Source organism: Genypterus blacodes, unplaced genomic scaffold (assembly GCF_046128005.1).
Source record: "Genypterus blacodes isolate CSIRO-AG114 ecotype Tasmania unplaced genomic scaffold, CSIRO-AGI_Gbla_v1 ptg000232l_1, whole genome shotgun sequence".
In the NCBI taxonomy this organism is placed as follows: Eukaryota; Metazoa; Chordata; class Actinopteri; order Ophidiiformes; family Ophidiidae; genus Genypterus; species Genypterus blacodes.
In genome coordinates this window covers 661,923-684,000 of record NW_027467030.1, presented here as the reverse complement: position 1 = coordinate 684,000, position 22,078 = coordinate 661,923, and the positions used below count along the sequence as shown (strand labels likewise).

Here is a 22,078-nt window from a genome sequence, read left to right as displayed (position 1 = left end):
CAGCAGTAATGCCTCATGTCATTTTATAATGAAAGCTTACCGGGTTTGAACGCTGCACGTGTCTTGAAGGAGGCGTTTCAGAGGATCTGCAAAGAAATTATAACGTGAGCAAAAAGCACTGAGGTCCCGCCTGTGGTTTTAGAAGTGCGCAGTGTTTGATCAGGGCTTTGGTGACAAGCTGCCATGTGACATTAGTCGTCCAGCTATTTGATGGGTTTTACCCCATTTCATCCTCTCAAACAGGAAATGCCTCCACTTCAGTGGGACAAAAGGGGTTTGTCCCATAAACATGCTTTTGGCTGACAAGTGTCATTTAGAATTAATAGTGTAGCAAACTATTCTATAAGGGCCCGATTGAAGAGCTGCAGGGTTAAGTTCAGACACCAGATGAAGGCATTTCCTACATGTGTAACCCCTCACACACACACACTCAGAGCATGTTACCTGTTCCACACAGCAGCCGTGTTCACCCAGGGCACCTCACCAGGCTGAACCCTAGGAGAGAAAGGTCGCTGGGTGAGTTACAGACTTAAGATGGAAACCTTTCACAGGTTTTAAAGGGGAATCAGATTAAAGGTTGACATCAGGAGATTCAGCCATATGCTTGTCTAATTAGGATCATCATGTTAATACCCCATGAAGTTAACTCCTGATATAGAGCATCTTAAACTCACCTCAGTCCATGATCCAGCTTCCTGTAGCAGCTTTGACAGGCGACACATCAGGCCTCAGACCTACAGGGGAACCACAGGTCAGCCAAGGCTTCAAACACACACTTAAGCTTATGCGTGTTACAGGGGTGATCAGATTGAATGATGACATCATAGAAGTCAGGCATATGCTTGTCTTTTTTGGAAATTCATCACGTGTGACCCTTTTAGAGGCCGTGTTGTGTGTGTGTTCTCTGCTTCTAAGTGTAGCTCACCTTTATGGGCCCAGTCTTGAATTTTGCCTTCACATCCTTGTCAATCTGTTAAAAGAGAGGGTTTGGTCAGATTTCTAGCAGAAATTTTGAAAGCAGACACCATGCCAATCACACACACATGTGAGCTCCTGGATGCTACTCAGAATCTGGTAAAGAGGTTTCTTCAAAGTCTGATTCAGTAAGAGAGAGTTCAGTTATCATCACTGCAGCATGGAGCTCCAGAACAGCCAGGAAGCAAACTTTGACCCTGACTTAGACAAGCTCTCATTACATAAGAGCTTATGTACAATAATTACCTTTCATGGAGGACTGTCCACTTTCCCCACACCTGAGGATAAGATCAAGAATAAGACTTAATTGACATGAACGCCCAAAGTTTACTTGCAGAATTGTTATGTTTCTTAAAGCATTGGAATATTGAGTGAAATGGCACCATTGCCTCATCTAGATTATAAATTACAAACTTAAGAGTCTGCCGGTGTTGCTACAAGTATCTATCATGCTACTCAGCTTTAATGATTAATTTTCCTCAAAGTGATCAGTGAGAGAGTTCAATGTAACATCACTGTAGCATGAGGTCCAGTATTACAGACCACACTGCTAACGGGGCGTGGCCACGAATAAACCCGAACAAATCTGACGTAAAATGAACGAAACTGCCGTAAATTGCAGACGTACCTTAGCTTTAGAGGCGTTGGTTCTTGATGTCGAGTTTCCATCTAGAAGTGAAGCATAAAGGTTTGTTAGTTCAGCAGCTTCCTGGCCGGCTGACACGTGACCTACACACTTACAACGTGGTCAAGACAGCACGTTTATGTGGAAGAAACATTTTGTAGCAGCGTCTCGCATCAGAATAGAAAGTTCCAGTCACAGTCATTCAGTACAGGTCTGTGAGTATCATCATTGAAAGACGCTGCTAGGGCCGCCATTTGCACGTTCGTCAGCTGAAATGAAGGCCAGCATGTGCGTGGGGCTTTGCAAGAAAAATAAGCCTCAAAACATTTCAATTCCATGTAGTTAATTAAGTTAATGTTAAGGCGGAGGTTAAGTAAATTCGTAATAAAGGAGGATGGTTGCGGATTGTCTCCAGGTCTCACCGGTGCCGCCCAAGCTAACTGCAGATACGCAGAACCGAGCTTACATTAAATGCCTTAACTGACCGGGGGAGACACTTCAACTACATAGGTATAGTGTCTGCACCTTAACAAGTCGCAAATCCATTAAAAATAACTAAAACAAGTGAGTAGACTGAGAGTTCAGAGAGACCATCTTACCTCGAGCAGAAGACAGAAGGAAGTGAAAGAACGAACGCTGCTCCGCCTCCTTTTATGTCCCGCGTGAAGCCCCGCCTACTATGCTATCTTTCACCAGAAGAACACTCTAAACATTACGATAACCTACATGAAGCTTTTTAAACATCTACTCTTTGAACATCAATCAACTCTAGGCTAGGCGTTTGTTTTAGTGCGTTAAAGTGTGTGTTTGTTTAATAAAGACGAACATAAAGGACAAATCTGAGAAAAAAAACCAACAGAATTTATCGGTGCGTCATTTCCGGCAAAATGTTCCGCACTCAACCACTAGATGGCAGCAGAGATACTTCTTGAAATGGCTTCCGCGCTTGACACATTGTAAAGAACTACTAGAAATAATCATAGTACAACTACTAGTGCTGCTAATAATGATGATAAGAGAAAAGTCATTGAGAAGAAGCTATTTCTCCAGACTTCTCTATTATTGATTTGAGTGACTCTTATTCTCTGTTGTGAACAATAACCAGTGAAACCCCCCTTAATATTAACACACATCTCAGTCGTTAGAATAAATTACGTTTTTATTCAATCATAAAAGTGTTTCTTATTCATATTCAAAACAGTAGAAGCTTTGTAATTAAAATACAAACCAGTACAAACCAGTACAATTTCAACCAGTATAATATGACTGTGAACATTCTTTTAAACACTTACTTAATGAGAATGACTGGATTATCTGTCTTAGAGTGCTGTTAAGTGTGTGAAAGAGCTCCACAAGTACAATGTGTAAAACCAGCAGACTGGAAGAAAAATGCATTAAAAGGAAATGATTTGATTTTTAAACATTTAGTTTTGGACCACATGTCTTCATGTCCCAAGTTGCTGATGTACTCAGTACTAATTTGACCTTAATAGGCCGATGACTACAACTGCTACTCTGCACCTGCAATGGTAACAATCAAAAGACAAACCAGTCTCTCTCTCTCTCTCTCTCTCTCTCTCTCTCTCTCACACACACACACACACTCCTGTCCTGTCCCGTCAGGTAAGCTCACCTTCATTAGAACCCACAAAGAGAAAGAGAAACATTAACTTTACTTCACGAGGCGGTCACCCACTGATAAGCTTCACTGTCTGGTATGATTGTGGGGATGGTATTTATGGATCTGAATCAACTGGCACAAGTGTGAGTGTATGTGTGTCCAGATGCATTTGTGTGTATATCACCTCTGACCCTTCTTATTAACCACCACTGATTACTGATTAGCTGCCAGAACGTAATAAATGTCACTTATTAACTGATAGAACAAGTGAATACCACAACTACATCAGTCCACTCATCAGTCATTGCTGTTCAGCTGGATAGCTTTCATTCCTTTTGGTTACACATCAACATTTTAGTGGCTTCATAGTGCCGAACCAAAGGCAGCTGCTCACTCTTCATAGTGGACCAAATGCACAAAGCACACAAGTGACTGAGATATAAAATCAGATATATATATACAATCATCATGGAAGCAGAGGAGCTGGGTTCAGTCGGGCCTGGGCTCCAAAAAATATATAATTAAATACATCTTTTCTGTGCAAACCAACCCAGAACGTGTGGTGGAACTTGGCAGAATGATGTGACAAGGCAGTAAACGTTATCTCAAGTCATTAACACTCACATCTATCATAAATAATTCATATTTCTGCAGGTATGAACTTCATGCAGACTTTGAACCGCCTGACTACGTGGAAGAAGCTCGCATTGGCCCCCGAACACAAATCAAAAAATGATTAGGAGATGCTGCATACGATAAAAGGTTTAAAGGTCATTGTGCGTCTGGATCTACTGAAACTCTGCTAAAACAGAATTTTGCTCATACTTCGTCTTTGAAGCAGGTGAGGATGACGAGGGTGTGGATGAGGTGACGGGCGTGAGCGTGACGCTGTAGAGGTTGGTGATGAAGGTCTCCCAGCCACGACGGAACGCTCGGTCAAAGGCCTGATGGGACACAAGAAGATCAGAAGGTCAGAAATATGCATGAAGGATCAGAAATGCAACAACCTGCATGATGTTACACTCACACATCAGTCAGGAAGGGGAATATGGACATAGGTTTGCATCTGAGTATGGACCTGTCTCAATCACGGGGGCTGTTGCTATAGTAACAAGAGAATTTATACCAATCAATGTCCCTAATATCTGTATTTATAACCAACATGTCAACGTTTCTCCAGTTCCTCCAGTTCCTCAGATGTCTCTTCTTATTCCCTATAGAAGGTCAGACTCGGAGCAGGTGGCGTCGTTAGGCAGCGGGCGGAGCTGATTGGTTCACGGCTGTGGAATGCTTATGGTGTGGGTTTAGTAGGCGAAGTCAACACTGCTGCGCTCTGTTCCACTGATCAAAGGACACGATATGGGAGACACAGGAATGTCACCTGTCTCTGTGCATGTGTGTGTGTTTGGAAACATGTGCAGGTACAAAGAGTACTTTACTTTACTTTACTTTACTTTACTTTACTTTACTTTACTTTACTTTACTTTACTTTACATGTCATTAAAGGTGACGTAATGGAGATGATGACTTGATGTGACATGCATGGCTGGCTGCTGCACTTTGACCCTGATGGTGGACTGTTATAAAGGTGAAGCGAACGTTTCCATGGCGATTTATAGCTCAGTCTGTGCTATGAAGAGAGTGTGGAACTTTAACCCTCTGCTCCACTCAGTTATGCAACCTTGAGTCGTTTAAAGTTTAACCAGGTTGAGTTCATTTGAATATGGTGTGTGTGTGTGTGTGTGTGTGTGTCTGTGTGTGTGTCTGTGTCTGTGTGATGCAGATGTTCTTTAAAGCAGTAGTTGATCCTTCCTGTAATATTTTCCAAACAGCGCCTTCTCTCTCACCTTACGATAAGTCTTCAACGTGCTCCTCTTCATCACCTTCATCTCTTCCTCCTGCACCTTCCTCATCTTTTTCTCCTCCTCTTTTTCCTCCTCTCTCCCTCTCTTCTTGTCCCTGATCAGGACCTGGTCGTCTGCCTCGTCCCTGATTGGAAAGTGAACGAGTGCCGGCTTCGTCCCGCTTCCTTCTTTCCCTTTTTCTTCCTCCAGCTTCTTCATTTGCTCCACCTCCACCTCCATCATCACCCTGGTGTCTTCCAGGATGGAGGTATGGACTGCGCCCTCTGTGCCCAGCTTTGGCCCCTCGTCTTGGGCTGCATCCTCCTCCCTTTTTGTCCCCTTCTGCTTCCTCTTCGAGCTTCTTCTCCACTTGCTGCTGCGCCGGTTGGGTTTCCTCTGCAGAAGAGTCTCTCCATCATCTTCCATCATGCCTTCATTGAAGTCGAACACTCCGACCTCTTCCATCTCCTCTGCCTCAGAGGTCAGGACCACACTTGGGGTGGAACTACTCACGACTTCCCTCTCTCTGTTGCCTTCAACTGTTCCATTCCAGCGCTCCTCTTCATCTTTTCCCCTCACCTCCTCTGTCTCTCCACCATTCTCAGGCTCATCCAGGCGACCGTAGAAGCCGCTGGCTTTGTCCAGGAATTTTGGCGCCCGGATGGAACTCCTCACAGAGCTCTTCCTGGAATTCTTGCCAATAGTCATCTTTCTTTAAATGATCTTCTTTCACGTCTTTGTGCTATCGATGTGCTTTGCTCTTTCTGTCTCACACACTTCTTGCACTTCAGCAAAGCTCCTTTTTTTGTCACCTCTGCAAGGAAAGAGACAAGAGAGCTTAGTTTAATTCCATTACATAATCCTGCCCTCTCTCTCTCTGACTACACAGCTGCCAGAGAAATGAATATGTGTCAAAGTGCAGAGGAAAGAGATCAAGATAAGTGAACAGAGAAGAAGGCAGATGGAAGATATGAGCCTGAAAGTTTTCTCTCTACCGATCTGTTGCAGTGGAGTGAAAGTACAATGTGCACTGCATGTTTACTTCTACATGTGCATCACAAAGTGTGTATGAAGCAAAGCAGCTGACTGTTCACTCATCATCTTATCATCAAGCCAGCAGTATTAGTTTTGCGGTGTGTGTGTGTGTGTGTGTGTCAGTGAACCTGAGAGTCAGAGTCACAGTGATATCAGGGCTGTGATGATAACCAGATGTCAAGGCTGAAGACAGACTGTTCTTACATATGAAGACAGACAGACAGATAGACACACACACACACACACACACACAGCTAGACTTTGACACTGAGGTAGCTTGTTGGACAATGATCCAGTAGCCAAAATCAATCAAGTTTGTGTTGATGTTCTATGTCAGCGTCAGTAAGTTAAAGTTTTTTCTCGTATCAATGCAGCAGAAATGAGTCTCAGCCAACTTCAAGCCAAGTGAAAGAGTTTGAGAAGCATTTGTTCAACTCTTTCAGGCTCTAAACAACAACACTTTGTCATGAAATAAGCCTGCAATCTGGATTTTCTCCTCAAATTTCCCCTTAAGTTCCTGTTTCTACATAAGAACTTGTGTATCGTTAGATGAACTGATCTATTTAGCTCGATCGTCCCTGTGTACCAAAATACTCTTACATCAGATGGAAATATAATCCTCTCATCGATCCGGACAGATTTGCTATCATTTGAATCCTGGAAGGTAAAAAAAAAAAGAATTTGTCTCCTGACCTTGCTTTAATTTAGAGTCGCCATGTGACATATTATTTGTTCATAACATTGTCATAATGCTGTTGTAGGGCGTGTGTGTGTGTGTGTGGTTAAATGTGTGTCTGGTGTTACTAAGGGGAAACAAATCCCACTTGTACGCTGGGATTAAGAGGCTCTATCCTTTATGTAGAAATACCTGGGGAGCAGTGGAGCAGATGAGTGACAGGTGGACAGAATGTGGATCTGTCACTCTGCTCTCCTCTGCTGCTCACTCAGATTACTGAACAAAAAGGCAACAGGACCAGAACTACATGGTGACTAAAGACTAACAGGGTAACAACGACACTGGAAAGAAGTAACACATAAGAGTTATGTGTGTATGTCAAAATACACAACTATTAAAAGGAAAAGAGTCTCAGTCTTACCTGTTCTCTTGTTGGTGTCGACTGTCTTCTGTGTGTGAGCACTATGTGTGTGTGAGGGTTTGAGTCTGTGTAGGTAACTGAGAACTCTGCTGCTGAGGATACACCCTTTACACACACTGCTGTCACACACACAGGGACCCTGTTATAACCTGTACCGCTGTCGTCATCGGAGCGCACACAGATGCAAGGAAGGACGGAGGGAAGCACTCTCGCTCTCTCTCTCTCTCACACACACACCCTCTCTCCCCCCCTCCCTCCCTCCCAGTTACATAGATACACACCGAATCTGTTAACATCCTTAAACACACACTCACTTCGAGATAAAGTCTGAGTTCTGATTGAAAATCTGTAAAGTAAACAAGAGGGAAGGACTCACACAAACACACACACACACACACACACACACACACACACACACAGCAACTAAGAACAAGCCATCACAGAAGCAAACATCCCATTCTGATATGACAGCCTTGTCCTTCAGGGAGCATTCAGTCTTAGATAAGCTCCTGACTCAACTCGTTTCATTTTGCCCAAATCTATCAACGAACAACAATAAAATAAACCGATAAAAGATGTCAGTGCTCCAGGATTGCTCTTTTGTGTCGTTAGGTGCTACATTAATATCTCTCTTTATAAACCTCCAGCTCTACAAATGACAGAATCCTTTACTGTTCCCTGAAAATGAAGGACATTTAAGGGTAAAAAGAGTGTGTTTGACTGAAATGGCTTTAAATAGTATAGGGTGGACGTATATGAATGTTATCTTCATGTTTAGAGAGTAAACAGTGTCTGGGTGGGACAGGGAGTGGGAGCTGTTTCACTGTGTGTACGCGTGTGTACGTGTGTGTGTGTGTCGTAATTATTGCCATGTCAACTTGAGGATGTATAATCAAACACCTTCTTGTACATGTACACACACGCCATAATGTGCTTTTGTATGCATGCCACAGCACACTGGCATACGTTCGATGGAGGATAATGAAGAGTACATGAGAGAGGAAGAGTGACACTGCAGACGAGTGTTTAACGCTCACAGACACACAAATGAGACCACTTACAGGTGTCACCGGGGAGGAGAGGGGAGGGGGGGGGACAGATAGTCTGGACCCAGACAGTCTGGACCCCTCTGCTGGAGTGTGTGTGAGCCCATCTGAGTGAATCATCAAACCTGCTGCTCCTCTGACTCACCTTCACCTTCATCTCCAGCCTGTGCACGTGTGTGTGTGTGTGTGTGTGTGTGTGTGTGTGTGTGTGTGTGTGTGTGTGTGTGTGTGTGTGTGTGTGTGTGTCATGGTGAGGAACACTCTCGCCTCCCTAAACCTCCATGTAGTCTGGTGTGTCTGCCATCAATCACACACACACACACACACACACAAACACACACACACACACACACACACACACACACACACACACACACACACACACACACTGTAAACCCGATGAAGCGGACACACTCTTGGTGATGTGGAGGCTAGAGTGGGAAGAATAAAGATGAGAGGCACAGAAGGAAGAAGCCCAGACTGAGCTGAGCGTGACAGAGTGACATCACCGATCTGTGCCTGAGGGAGGAAACACATCAGCTCATGACCTCACACAGAGAACAGGTGTGTAGCAGGGGGAGCAGATCAGTCAGTCCATACTGAAGCCTGTAACATGAGGTGATCTGAAGACTCAGCACAGAAGGAGGTCACATGATTCAGGTTTATTTTCCACTTGACACAACTGTACAACATTAAGAACAATATCATAGTAATAAATACATCATAGACCAGGGGAGGACCGACTGACCGACCGACTGACAGGCACGTGTTACACTCAAGCAGGAAGAAGATATTTATACAATATCATACAGAACAAACCAGGAGCGTTGCTTTGACTTTAGTTTGAATCCTTACACACACATCTAATGCTGATTAAAGTCATCTGAGCAGGAACTACACGGTGCTCATGGAACCTTTACGTCTCTGCAGCCGGCTTAGAGCAACGCACACACACACAAGGCAACAACTATTCATTTATGATGTCATGATTTCTTGTGACTGCTCATGATGTAGTTTAACATGGAGGAACATGTGTGTGTGTGTGTGATATATAGACTACATAGCCTAAAAAGGAACACTGGCAGCGACTCTGTGCCACAGTTTGATCCCCTTAGTTACAGGAGGGCTTACTGTGACCATGGCGACAATTTGGTTCATTGACAAGTGGAATCATTTCGGAGCATTGACATGGCTATGTGTGTGTGTGTGTGTGAAGGGACAGGCACACAGAGTCTGGCCCCCTGGTGGACACAGTCAGAATAACATTCTTCTGAAAACAAGTCAAAGGAGTCAAACCCTCGGTCGTTCATCACTGAGGCCTTATGAAATGTGATTCTGATCTGTAGTTACATGATTCCAAACTCTCTAAAGTGTCCTCAGAGTGAGACTGTTCACCTGGAGGACACCCAGGCTAGTCTGACGGGGGTGCATTGTGACCATGTGACCCTAAAGAGAAGCATAAATAGCATAAAAGAGGTATTGTAGACACGTAACCATGGAGACTTCATCCACCTTACTGCTGGACAAGGACAATATAAATGTCTCTAAAGTCACCAAAACAAAGAGAAACACCTGATAATGACACGGACATACAGTCAGAACAGATGTGACACGCTCTCAGCACATGCACGCACACACACACACACACACACACTTTTACTACTACAGAACCGTAAATTCAAATCAGTCACTTATAACAGATATTTTTCTGTTTCACATTATTTACAACATAAAGATACATTGGGCAGCATCAAACACTGTGTGTGTGTGTGTGTGTGTGTGTGTGTGTGTGTGTGTGTGTGTGTGTGTGTGTGTGTGTGTGTGCGCGCATGTGTGTTCCTCAGACCTCCACAGCAGGGTCTGAACCCAGCCCCTGAGCCTGCAGAGCCTCCTCTCGCTTCATCTTCGGCTTCTCTGTCCGCGTGTGCCAAACCAGCACCTGCACACAGAAAGAGGAGGGGCCAACGAGGATCAGACAGACAGACAGACAGACAGACAGACAGACAGACAGACAGACATCTACATACCTTTGAACAGTTGTCTGCCTTGGGTTCCAGGGCCTCCATGGTGATCAGGCCCTGCAGGAAGCTGCTCTCCAGGAAGCCCATTGGCGCCTCTCCGTTGAAACAAGCCTCCGGATTGGCCAGGACCAGTTTGAGGGACACAGCAAAGCCGGCCATGTCCATTGGGAAGGGCCGGTTGGGACGCCAGCCGGTGTGGAAGCGCACCACCTTAGAAAAACAGGTGATCTTTATAAGCGACACTTCAAAATGCTTCTCCTCAGCTGTCATGACATCACTGAGTTTCTTCTTCAGTGCTTCAGTTAAAGCAGAACACAGAGGGCACCGACCTTTCCTCCTTCAACCACAGGCCTCTCGTACTTCATCCCTCCGACCAGGCCCACCGGCCACACCGACACTCTCTGGGTGTCCCTCATCTGAGACACAAACAGGACATTTGCCGCTCTTATTCTTGTTCTGACCAATCAGCACGCACGCAGGCCGGCGTAGCCACACCCACCTCCTCAAAGAGCTGCAGGCTGTACGTGTTGTCGTCGTCAGCAAAGTACACCACTCCCTGCTGGCTGTCCGCTCCCTGCTGCGCTCGTCTGTCCTCTCTGAGCCACCGTAGGCCCTCGTTCCTCTGCTCCACCCCGCGAGGCTTCAGCCAGCTGGGGTCACCCTAGGGTGGGAGAGTGGGGGGAGGGGAGGGAGCATTCAGAGAAACGTTAGGACACGGTGCAAAGCTCACATCTCAAGCAGCCGCATTAGATTCAAACTCATCTCCCGCACCTCCTGCAGTTTCCGGTCCTTGGGCGTGGGCATGTGTAGGTGTGTGTAGGTCAGGCCACTCTTGGCCAGGAAGTCGGTCACTAGGGGGGTCTTGTGGGGCGAGTCCTCCACCAGGATCCAGTGCAGCTGAGGAACGTGAAGGAAGGTCTGCGACATACGAGTCAGCTCAGCCTTCTGCACCAGCCTGGACGGGAAGGGGAGGGACAGAGTCAGTCGTGTGTGTGTGTGTGTGTGTGTGTGTGTGTGTGTGTGTGTGTGTGTGTGTGTGTGTGTGTGATGAGAGAGGAAGTCCGTCTACCTGGCATATGTGGGGGTGATGATAAAGATGGTGGGCAGGGACGTCTTGGCCGGCTGCTTCTGGGGTTGTTTGGTGGCCTCAGACTTCCTGATCTGCTCCTGAAGGCGGTGCAGCTCTCCCCGCAGGCGGGATATGGTACGGTCTTTGGGCAGGTCGTGCTCTGTGCAGTCACAGCGCTGACCTGCATGCCAGGGGACACAATGGACAAAAGCATCGACATGAAGAATGAGCTTTGTTGGAGGAGAGAAGTTCAAGTTAGTCAGCTGAGAAACAGCTCAGGCATGTTTGAGAGTGTGTGTTACACTGTGACTCTACAGAACAAACTAGGAGATTCTGAACATGTACACGTACACACACACACACACACACACACACACACTTACCGAGCTGCATCAATGCATAGATGAGGCCCATGAGGGAGACCATGAAGTACAGCACAAACACAGTCTTCAGCTTCAGCTTCATCCTCGTTGCCATGACGGAGCCCTAACAACATGCCAGAAAGCCATAAAAACATTCTGCTCTAAAGAATGAAAACCAGACAGGATTCAAACTAATTATTACATTTAAAGTGAGACCAGTTTGAAGAGTGTGTTGGGTTTTGTTTTGTTCTGGTCCAAACCCTCTTGTGGAAGCTTGAATCAGTGTGTAACTCAGTGATTTGTAGGATCGATGCAGGTTCAGAAATGTTTAAAGGAGCGACATTTCTGCTTTTCTGTCGGCTGGCTTTAATTATTTACCCCACAATAGCGTTCAACATTACGCTTCCATCCGAGTGCAACTGCGTGTGTGCGTGTTTTCTGCGCATTTCCAACGTCGACATCACCAACAAGGCTCCGGGGTGAGCAGCGATTGACCGTAGCTCAGATGAATTAGCCTCATTTGGGTTTAAAATACTAAACAGCTTGATCAAAAAGCGTTACGGACTTACCGGAGGCGGGAGATGCCGGCTGACAGAAGCGAGTAGGTTGAGCTCGGAGCTTGTATGTTCATGACATGTTGGACAGAAGTCTGCAAAGGCACCTCAGAGCATCACAGGAGCCTTTCATTCAGCTTAGCTAGGACATTTTGGTTGCAAGTTACCAACAACTTCCGGTCGGTGCAGCCCCCACCTAAGGAGCCCGCTGACAAGGACGCGTGCTTAAGGTTCCGGATAATCAGTTCCGTTAATCATAACTCCGGATAAAGTGTTTTATATTCTGCAGTATGTGTGCGTGTAGCCTTCGTAAGTATTGTGTATAGTTGTATGAATGTATGATTGGAGCCTTCTTGTTTTAGTTTGTATCCTTAACGTTTTTCTTGAGGCCATACTGCCAAAGGACAACAGACAGATTTCTCTTTTGGCTTCGTCTGGCATGTTTACATTATTTTCAAATGTTCATTAATAAGCACTTTATCTATTAAGTAAATATTAAACATTAAACATGTGTTTAGTGTGTCTTAAAAGTAAAACATGTTCATTCTACACGTTATGAAGAAAGTAAATCTTATGAAAAGTCCAACAACTTTCCTTTATTTGTAACATACAAATAAAACACTGACAAGGCAGAATGACTTATTTTCCCTTTCATTGTCGTTTATGCACAGGACTGTAACACTCTCTCTCAAACATGGAGGGGTTCTTAATAGCATCATGTTTAAAAAAGTGTTTTCACCTGTAAAAGGCCAGGAAATGAACATGATGTCGGATTCACAACAGCTTCTATATACAGAGAGGAGAAGACCAAGAGACGGAGCTGTGATCTGTTTCTTAAACCAATGTTCTAAAATAAAAGCACTTACTGATCTAAAATAAAATGTCGGCTCATCTTCTAAAGTGGGTTTGCACAAAGGTGTGTGTGAGCCTTACTCTAACGCAGCCGGCCTGTTTGGGTGGAAGGCCTCCGCTCGGCACAGATCTAGAGCCAGTCAATGAAATGTAAAGTGATATTTCATCCTCGTGCACATTCACCTTGCCGTAACATAAAACCTCCAAATATCTACTTTCAGGCATCGCAAAACATCTGAATGCCTCCTGAAAACCAACACTTGCTCTTTCCTATTTGTTGCTCAAACTATAGATGTCTGAGCCGACCACAGTCAAACTCCTTCTGCACTCTAACCTAGTGACCGAAGTGAACCGTTGGGACTTGGACTCTAGATTCTGTGCCGAGTGGGCGATCCGACCCAGCCCGCACCGAACTGACAACACGGCTGTTCAGTGAAACAGATGAGGTTTGTTTACGTTGGATTAACCTGAGAGAGAGACTGTCCGTTGGTTAATATACTACCACTATGTACAAGATCCTTTTTTTTTGTATCCTAGGTAAAAATGAGTGCCTGTATTTATAAGAAGGTTGTCTAACGCTAAAGGTAAATGTTTTCTTTTTTAAATCATGAAACAATGTGATGTAAGTCGTTCTTACCCGGTCTGGAAACGTCCACAAAACTTCCACTGCATGATTTGAACTTTTGATTGCCCAGATTTGTGGCCCACCTCGTCACTTTTGTTCCTTTGTGAGACTTCAGCTCATTCAGAATGTTCCAATTGAAGCTCCTGTGGGTTTCGTGGGGGTTTCCAGACGAGGTGTCAAACCCGACTGGTAGCGCTACAGACCGTCTAAAATACCCTGAATGTTTTGTAAACAGATATGGAATCGACAAAGACCCAAATGGACACAGCATCCTTTCTAGATGGACGACTAATGGCATCGGAAATCCTTGGTGGAAATCTGGAAAACCCCCCAAACATTAAGATGCTTTATAAGAGGTCAGTCAGGTGACATAAGCACAAAGGGTAGAGAGCTCAAAGACCACCATAGAGGCGATCCAGAGGGTTTGCCTTCACGTGTCATGAAGCGCTCCCTTCGGCATGTGTTCAACCACGCACTGAGGATCACGGGAGAGATGAGCTCGCCAGATCCACACAAGGATTTCCGCCATTTGTATAAATAGAGCATCAAAGTTAAGAAGCGTAGCTGTTGCGTAATCCTGATTTCCATGATTAGTTTTTAAACAAAGTGTTAAAATTTTGTCATGCAAAACTATTGACTTTGGACCGGGAGACCGTGTGACGACTGAGGCGTTCCATTTCCATACAAACACTTTCCGCACCCTGTAGTAACGCCGGTCCATCTGAATGTCTGTCCTCAACCTTCCATCCTCAGATTTCTGGGTTAATGACAGCTATGTAATGAAGTGGAGACTTTCTACCGATTCTTTCTCCCTGTTAAATCAATATGATTCGCTCATGATAACAAAATGTGGAAGAAAAGATTAGAGGGATGGATTCACTAGGGTTTGAAATACGGCCAAAAGCGGCATCGACGACGTCATCGTGTTTACCGAAAGTACCTCAGGGAAACGTGGAGATGAATGCAAATTTACAAAGATGACTGAAAGTGCTGCTGACGACAGCATCTGTGGAGGAGGAGGAGGAGAGACGCACCCAGGCAGAAAGAACAGGGGAGGGAGACGGAGGACGAGGTGAACTAATCCGCCTACCTGCCAGGCTGGAGGAGGAGGAGGAGGAGGAGGAGGAAGAGGAAGAGGAGGAGGAGATGAAGATGAAGGAAAGGAGGAGCGTACACGAGGGAGGACGCACTTTCACAGTTATCAAAACGTGGCCAACGGCTTCAGGGAAACAGGAACCAAAGTTGTACCTTGAATTGGGGAAATGAAGCAAGACGACGAGCCAAAGAAACATCACACCAGGGGGGAGGAGGAGGAGGAGGCACAGGCTGGGGAGGAGTTTGGGGCCGCCTGCCTCATCTTTTCTCATTAACTTAAAGATAAGGGGAGGGGAGGGTGGTGAGGACGGTATTCATCACCTGGACAGAGAAGACGAGAGGTGCTAACCGTGTACTGTCACCATGTAACAGTCGTCTGAGTCATTAAGCTTTAAAACAGTGCAGCTGTTGAGCGCCGCAGTGCTTTAGGAAACTAAAACAACATACAAGCCGTGTGTGTGTGTGTGTGTGTGTGTGTGTGTGTAAATCGCAATGTAACAGAAATGAAATACAGTTTGATGCAATACAGCAGGGCTTCTTAAACAAAGGACCACTAGACATGACAACCCCAAATCCATCTGACTGGTTGATCGGTTTACTACCCATGATGCTTTGCTGTGGTTTCATTCACAGATAAGGAATTTGGGGGACATATTCAAAAGCAACACCATGCCTTGAGAATCTTCCCTAGCATGTGTGAGATGGTACGTCTGTGTAAAACAGCCCGGGCCCAGAGGTGAAGAAGCTCTACAGAATGATCCGATACAGTGTAACACAAAAGAAGCTGAGGGCCGACGCAGCCAGAGAACGACAGCGTGGGTTAGTTTAGTTTCCTGGACTGGGATCTACCAATATTCATCAACTGGAGTAAGAGAATGGGGAAACGATGGCTTGGGACATCGAACCAGAAGTAAGAAAACGTGGGGTGGGGGGGGGGGGGGGGGGGGGGGGGGGGGCAGGGGGGCTGTGTGTGAAAGCTCACACTGCATGTAGCAGGAATACACAAAGAAAACAATAAACGCACAAGTCTCAGTTCTTACTGCAACATCAGCTTTTGTTGCATTCCACCACGGGTTCATACTCAGCGGCACTCTGCGGCCGCTCCAACTCAAAATGCTCCACCGCGACCATGCAGCGTGAGCTTTCACACACAGCCATCAAAGTTGCTGGTTTTGTAACCACGTCAGGCTGAGGAGGCCGCCGCTGCAGCTCCTGATCAGTGGCAGCAGCCGCCGCAGTGCCCGCCGCCATGGGTGTGTCCCGCCGAGGCCTCGCCGTGTTTGGTCCGCCGGCTGAGTATCTCGTACGAGCAGTCGTCGCCGCAGCAGCCGGACATACTCGGCGAAGTCTCGTCAATTTCAAATCTGGAGGCGGAAAGAGAGCGGTTAGAGGTCTTTGTAATGTGTCTGCTTCCTCCTGTACACCTGCTCATTCAGGGAGAGGAGCTCCATGTCCTGACAGAGACAGAGCCAGGATACTCACTGTAAAGCTTCTCTGAAGAACTGGTAAGCTCCATGGTTGTGTTTGAAAACTGTCAACATCACCTTCTTCATCTGTGTGCTGAGGAAGGAAAGAGCAGGAAGAAGCAAAGTCAGGCCATGCATTATAGATACTTAGGGATGGAACTGATTAGTTACATGGTTGATTAGTCCATCAAGTCTTTTTCCAATGAAAGGGATGACGACTTCACAATAAAACTCTGTAGAGTTCAGAGTTAGAGAAGCAGGTGTGTAGTTGTTACCCGTTAGCGATAAGCTGTAGTATCTGGATGAGGAACTTGCCGAGTCCTTTCCTCCGCACTCTGCTCTCTAACTGCACCTCGTAACTGCAGAATGGAAACAATTTAGACAGAATAATAACTGGGTGAGACGCTCCGATGACCATGACAACTTCCTCTTACAGTGGTCGATTGATTGGCTGTTTGATGTTGAGGTGAAACACGGCTTTAACTCAAAAAAGGAAAAAAAAAATCTACCACTGGGACAGAAGCGTCCACAGCGGGTTGGGGCCCTTACCAATAAAGCACCTCCTCCCCACATTCCACATCAAACCGGAAGTGAGAAAAGGCCACGGGGGCGGAGTCGGCATCGCGGGCCAGCAGGTACCACGCTCTCTCATCATTCATCTCCTCCCTCTTTTCCCTCTCCTTCCATCCCCACTCGCTCTGCTCATACCTACAGCACAGGCAGATCCACAGTGGGTCGTCTCAACAGTCACCTGAAATGCTTTGTGTCATTCATGCACGTTCCCGCCGGGGGGGGGTGGGCGTCCACAGTGGGAAAACAGCGGGTTTATTAAATGGAAACTCCATTTTAAAACCCGGTGAATCCATTTGCTAAACGTCACAGTTGCACTCAATTTCTGTCTGCATTAGCTTGAACCTGGATAGTCCTCAGTCTGATTCATACTCATCTATAGGGTTTCATTTCATTTCATCACATTCACATCACTGCCCATGAGAGTGTGTGGCAGAGGATTCATCTGTGTGTTAGAGATTAGAGCTGCTGTTGTCCTTACAGTGTCTGCATGTTGGATCTGGTGAGTTCGAAGGCCCACTCCACTGACAGGGGGTTGAGGTTGGTGGCTCGTTTACATTCTATCTGCAGGTTGAGCCTGGACAGAGGGAGGGGGGGGGGACAAGGTAACAGAGTGAGAGGGAGAAACACCACTAAGGACGATTCTCCTTTAACAATGATGTGTTCCATGCTCCTACCTCTGTAAACCTGGGCTTGAGTGAAAGTACGTACCCGTTTCTGTCGTACTTTTTGAAGGCCGGGAACGGAGACAGGGGGTCGTCGAGCTGTGAGAGGAAGCAGCAGGGTTAGCTAAGGAGACTTTCACACAAGACAAATACTTGCAGGGGTTTTGGAGGCCGTGACTTTAGGACATCTGAACGCAATTCAACCCAAACCGTCTATGGGATCAGACACACAGCGATCAGGTTTAATGACTGAGAATAGAAGAGTGAGGTCACTGTTTGTCTGAGGCTCAGTGACCTATGACAGCACAAACTAAAATACTAAGTCACGTGTTGCTTTAGGAGAGATCTTGTGTTCCTGTCCAACAGAGGAAAAGAGGAAGGGGCCGGGGGAGAGGACATCACGCAACACAAAGTGACCCAGACTAGGACAACGTGACACAGAAGCTGAGGAAGAGTTCACAGGACGCGAGAACAGCTTCGCTCAAAGCCAGGCTAGGATTTAATTGTGACGAACCTCTGTTTAATTATGCATCGATCACCATATGGCCTTTGCCTTTTCCTGTCGCTAATGAATGACGGGTGTGATCGCAGCCTACTGGTGTCTTTAGACGGAGCAGTGTGTTGTGACTGTGAGGATTAAAAACTCTACCTCACTATAGAGGCATGAATGGCCTTGATATGTGTAATCTGAATCCACTCTAACCTCTCTCTCTGTGTGTGTGTGTGTGTGTGTGTGTGTGTGTGTGTGTGTGTGTGTGTGTGTGGCTGAGGCTCTTAACAGCACCACCACTTCAATCATTTCCAACATCAATCCAATGCTATTAAGAAACAGAAATTCTACAACCTCAGCGTCTGCAATATGTTCCAGTCATGCAAAGCCAAACCTGAGGCTGGGATCTGGGTGCTGCTCCTGATCAAAGGGCCGCTATCAGGCGCTTGGGGAATAAAATTTGCCCTCCGACCATTAAAATAGTTTAAACTGAGCCCCGGGTTGATAACAGCTGTTCCAGCCCTAGCGACCAAAACCCTAATCACCTTATTGGCCGCCTCCACCTTGGCACAGACGGCGTCCATAGCTGCCCTCTCCTCTTGACGCCGGGCTTTCTTCTCCTTCGCCCTGTTGGACTTTCTCTGGACACAGGAAAGAGAAGAAAGGAGGTGAATGGAATGGAAATGGGATCAGAAACCCTATTTGCTCTTACTTCTGCAGCCATAGATTCCCAAATCAAAAACAAGATAACATCAGAGAGGATGATGAAGAACATTCAGGGAGTGAGATTGATGGTATTTGTGTATAAAACGCAGTCATATTTCCACTTTTTTCCTCCGGTCTAAAATAAGTCTGGTGTGGGATTCTGGCACCGGAGCATTAGTCTGGTCTTGGCTCAGGACCCAGCAGCACTGGTGCAGCCATAATTCAAACAAATTACTCAGTAGCTCTTTGGGATGCACGGAACACAACACAGAACTAAACCAAGTCTTCATGAGCAGAATATTACTCAGCCCGTCTTTAATTACAACCAGTTACAATCTACATCAACACCGAGTCACACAGGGCAGAAAAATACATTTACAGATGAGCTCCGTCTCATTATGCAGTCATGGGATTCAATGATGTGATAAATAATGATGTCGCTTTGCTTTAACGGTCGAGACGACTTCGATTACTCCGTTCACATCTCAGGACACAGAAGCGTTTGGCAGTGAATGCATCTCCTCATATCAGATTCTCTAAGAGTCTGCAGTGGCATGATTAGAATCTAGATATGGGCCATGGCTGTTTGTGCATCAACATCAGAAAAGACTTTTATCAAAGCAAATATTTTAATTTGTCAAGCACTGGTGCACGAGTAGCAATGATGGCTGCATTCCATTTGGTTGTAGCAGTACCACAGGCTGTCACTTTTAAGGTTGGATGCTTGCGACATCTTTAGTCGAGTACATGAATTAAAAATAAAGTGCTTCTGTCAACAAGTGAGTTCTGGATAAAGTGTAAAAAAATATATAACTGATTGGAGTGTGTGTGTATTAAAAGCAACAAACTTCTGAAATTAAGTATAAATCCAAAAGTAATCATCTAGATAAGTTGTCACCTTTGTCTTATACACTGTTGATTGGCATGTCGACGATAGCGCCCTCTACCGTCCATTTGAAGCTATCTTTAGCTATAAACAAAAAAAACCTAAATGGAATGGTTAAAGTTTTAAGTCAACCATGCGCTTTTCCCCCTTCTACGGCAAGCCAGACGGTCCGGCGCGAGGCAGGTCCACCAGCTAAGTGTCGTCATTAGGGGCCATTACAGAAGAATAAGTCACATTTAAAGCCGGAATGCAGACAAATGCCGACTTTAGCACAGCGCATTAAGTTTAGTACCAAGCACAGGGAGGCTGCAGACTGAGCGCAGTCTGTGGGAACACGTGGATCGGTTTAACTCGAGTGAAAGTGGAGGATGAACTCAGTCACAGGAATAGAAACTACCTCAGCTTTAATGTAGGCCTGGTTACTGTCCACAGGTAAATAAACCGACAGCATCAATAGCCAACTAATGTAGATTTATTACAACCAGGTGCGAAAGAGACACACCGCACTTTACACGGGGGGCTCGCGTTCTAGCGTCCGCTGTTAATAAGCCGAGTCCTACGTGGGTAACTTGGCTAGTAAAGCTAACAACGTCACAAAAACACATAAAGGAGGATTCAACCGAACACAGCGGCGAGAACAATGGACTAATAATGATGGAAAAGATATAAAGAGCGATGTATGGGCGATGGAAACCGTTAGAAAACTATTGAGAGCCAGCTAAGCGGCTAACACCGAGCAGCCCCTGTAGCTACATCCATCCTCCATTATCTCCCTCTCCTTCTTTCCCTCCCTCCCTCCGTTTTTCTTTCTTTCTCTCCCCCTCTCTCACCATCACGCATCCACGTTCCCCCCCAAACACCCACCTTTACTTAAATAACCCAGCATGGACACATATAAAACAAAACACAGCAAAACTCACCCCCATTTTGCGGCTGTGTCGTATCGATCACCGTGGAAAGAAAGAGCCCTATATTGTCTCTATGGTTACTGTTGCTGAGTTATTAGAGAAAGAGAGAAAGGGGGCCAGATTAATATGACAATGATAGGAGGTGTGCTAACGAGGCTAGCGGGCTAGCACCGATCGATAGGTGGTCAATTGTCTCAGATAAGGCTCAATATGATTAAAATGTCAATGTAAATTTCGCCGGTTTGTCATTCACTTCGCGGGATTGGCGCCAAGATGAAGCGGTTGTATTTATTACAGGTCCCTTCCTTGCCCTTTTCTTTTCCTCTCCCTCCTCTCCGTCGCGTCCAACTATGCTGCCTTCACGTGCTCCTCCCGAGCTCCGACTTCCGAGTACGCAACTCCCACATGCACTTTTACATTTAAAGTCCTACTTCACATGTTTGAAGAAGGTTTAAAAACTTCTAATGTCCGTACGCTATTACGTCTATTACGTTTTAGCACACTGTAGCATGCGTTTTTAAGCTTATCGTCAATGCTAGCTAAATAGTTGTTGTTTTTTAAACAAGGCTGAACACATGGTGGATGAAAATAAAATGGAAAGTGCTTTGATTACAAGTCGATTGTCTCGCATGGTTTTGACTACAACTTCATTGTGTCGCAAATTAACTGAAAACACTAGGTGAGTTCGATTCAAGTACTTAATAGCAGTCAATGTGTAATTAAAAGCACTTGGTGAACAATTACAAAAAGCAATTCTGGCAGCGGTGGGATTTGAACCCACGCCTCCGAAGAGACTGGAGCCTTAATCCAGCGCCTTAGACCGCTCGGCCACGCTACCATATATAAGGACGTGTAACCAACAGCAACTTAAACCCGCAATTCTGGAATGCGACTATGGTGTTCATGTTTGGGAGGAGCTGTGAGAAAACAGGCCACACTTTGACTTAATGGAGAAGAACCGATGACCTTCACAGCAGTTTCCATTGTGATGTGGTAAAAGGTTTGAGGTTATAACGCTACATTTAGGTCTACATTCAATGCAGCTACAGTAATTTAATTATGAGAAAGGCCCTAAATTGATATGAATAACGATTGCCTTACTTATAGGATGAAAATAAATAAATAAAAATAAAGGAGCGAAAGAGAGAGTGTGTGTGTGTTCTGAAAAGTCACCACTAGATGGAGATATACAGTGAGGAATCGCACTCCTCATAAGGCTCCTTTATCTCTTTCAAAGCTCGAATGGAGCCCATATGGTACAAGAACAGGATCAATGATGATAGGAAAGGGAAAGTTGGGTTTCCTAACTTTTACTACTTTGACAGTTCTTGCAAACAAAATGCCTGAGGTTGCATGAAACAAGGTATCACTGTGCTGCAGCATACACCCACACACACACACACACACACACACACACACACACACAGCTACATAATGTACAGCTACATAATGTATGATACGGGTTTGGCCTCCTGAAAACGAACCACAAGGATAGCTTGACAATATGGAAATATCAGAGCGAGTGAACACAATGAGCCACGGCAGGGTCACTAAAGAATTGTTTAGA

At 45.6% G+C, this 22,078-nt stretch overlaps 3 protein-coding genes and 2 non-coding genes across 6 annotated transcripts; all 5 read right to left on the bottom strand.

Annotated features, from left to right (window-relative positions):
- Window positions 1-1,059: 1,059 nt before the first annotated feature.
- LOC143016467 (small nucleolar RNA SNORD26) lies at window positions 1,060-1,134 on the bottom strand. Its single transcript, XR_012965522.1, has one exon. It is a non-coding gene; the product is annotated as a small nucleolar RNA SNORD26 (small nucleolar RNA).
- Window positions 1,135-2,762: 1,628 nt separating this feature from the next.
- LOC143016458 (uncharacterized) lies at window positions 2,763-7,384 on the bottom strand. Its single transcript, XM_076170822.1, has 3 exons — window positions 7,198-7,384; window positions 5,069-5,879; window positions 2,763-4,165 (listed from the first exon to the last, which is right to left on the bottom strand). The coding sequence occupies exons 2-3, from the start codon at window positions 5,771-5,773 to the stop codon at window positions 4,010-4,012; spliced, it is 861 nt and encodes a 286-aa protein (XP_076026937.1). The 5' UTR covers window positions 5,774-5,879; window positions 7,198-7,384; the 3' UTR covers window positions 2,763-4,009.
- Window positions 7,385-8,890: 1,506 nt separating this feature from the next.
- b3gat3 (beta-1,3-glucuronyltransferase 3 (glucuronosyltransferase I)) lies at window positions 8,891-12,437 on the bottom strand. The gene is made up of 8 exons (XM_076170825.1): window positions 12,265-12,437; window positions 11,717-11,819; window positions 11,334-11,514; window positions 11,036-11,219; window positions 10,764-10,925; window positions 10,594-10,680; window positions 10,271-10,474; window positions 8,891-10,182 (listed from the first exon to the last, which is right to left on the bottom strand). The coding sequence occupies exons 2-8, from the start codon at window positions 11,808-11,810 to the stop codon at window positions 10,084-10,086; spliced, it is 1,011 nt and encodes a 336-aa protein (XP_076026940.1). The 5' UTR covers window positions 11,811-11,819; window positions 12,265-12,437; the 3' UTR covers window positions 8,891-10,083.
- A 389-nt stretch (window positions 12,438-12,826) lies between these two features.
- On the bottom strand, window positions 12,827-20,885 carry naa40 (N-alpha-acetyltransferase 40, NatD catalytic subunit). Of its 2 annotated transcripts, none has more exons than XM_076170819.1 (8): window positions 20,524-20,885; window positions 18,558-18,653; window positions 17,569-17,621; window positions 17,339-17,434; window positions 16,837-16,995; window positions 16,563-16,646; window positions 16,304-16,381; window positions 12,827-16,185 (listed from the first exon to the last, which is right to left on the bottom strand). In XM_076170819.1, exons 1-8 carry the CDS (start codon window positions 20,527-20,529, stop codon window positions 16,038-16,040), a joined length of 720 nt encoding a protein of 239 aa, XP_076026934.1. In that variant the 5' UTR covers window positions 20,530-20,885; the 3' UTR covers window positions 12,827-16,037. The 2 variants fall into 2 exon arrangements, with proteins under 2 accessions (XP_076026934.1, XP_076026935.1); XM_076170820.1 differs by lacking the exon at window positions 20,524-20,885 and adding an exon at window positions 19,616-20,368.
- A 382-nt stretch (window positions 20,886-21,267) lies between these two features.
- Window positions 21,268-21,349, bottom strand: trnal-aag (transfer RNA leucine (anticodon AAG)). The gene has a single exon. It is a non-coding gene; the product is annotated as a tRNA-Leu (tRNA).
- Between the last annotated feature and the right edge of the window lie 729 nt (window positions 21,350-22,078).

Bases quoted from the DNA above. Each gene is read 5' to 3' on its own strand.
- LOC143016458 (XM_076170822.1), bottom strand. From the start codon at position 5,773: ATGACTATTGGCAAGAATTCCAGGAAGAGCTCTGTGAGGAGTTCCATC. The intron at 4,166-5,068 runs GTGAGAGAGAAG...GTGTCCCATCAG, and splicing joins CGTTGAAGACTTATCGTAAG to GCCTTTGACCGAGCGTTCCG.
- b3gat3 (XM_076170825.1), bottom strand. From the start codon at position 11,810: ATGGCAACGAGGATGAAGCTGAAGCTGAAGACTGTGTTTGTGCTGTAC. The intron at 10,926-11,035 runs GTGCGGGAGATG...CTCCCACCCTAG, and splicing joins AGGACCGGAAACTGCAGGAG to GGTGACCCCAGCTGGCTGAA. The intron at 10,681-10,763 runs GTGGGTGTGGCT...TTTGTGTCTCAG, and splicing joins GCCTGCAGCTCTTTGAGGAG to ATGAGGGACACCCAGAGAGT.
- naa40 (XM_076170819.1), bottom strand. The intron at 17,622-18,557 runs GTGATTAGGGTT...TTCCTCTCACAG, and splicing joins AGGTGGAGGCGGCCAATAAG to CTCGACGACCCCCTGTCTCC. The intron at 16,186-16,303 runs GTGAGTATCCTG...TTCCGCCTCCAG, and splicing joins TTCTTCAGAGAAGCTTTACA to ATTTGAAATTGACGAGACTT.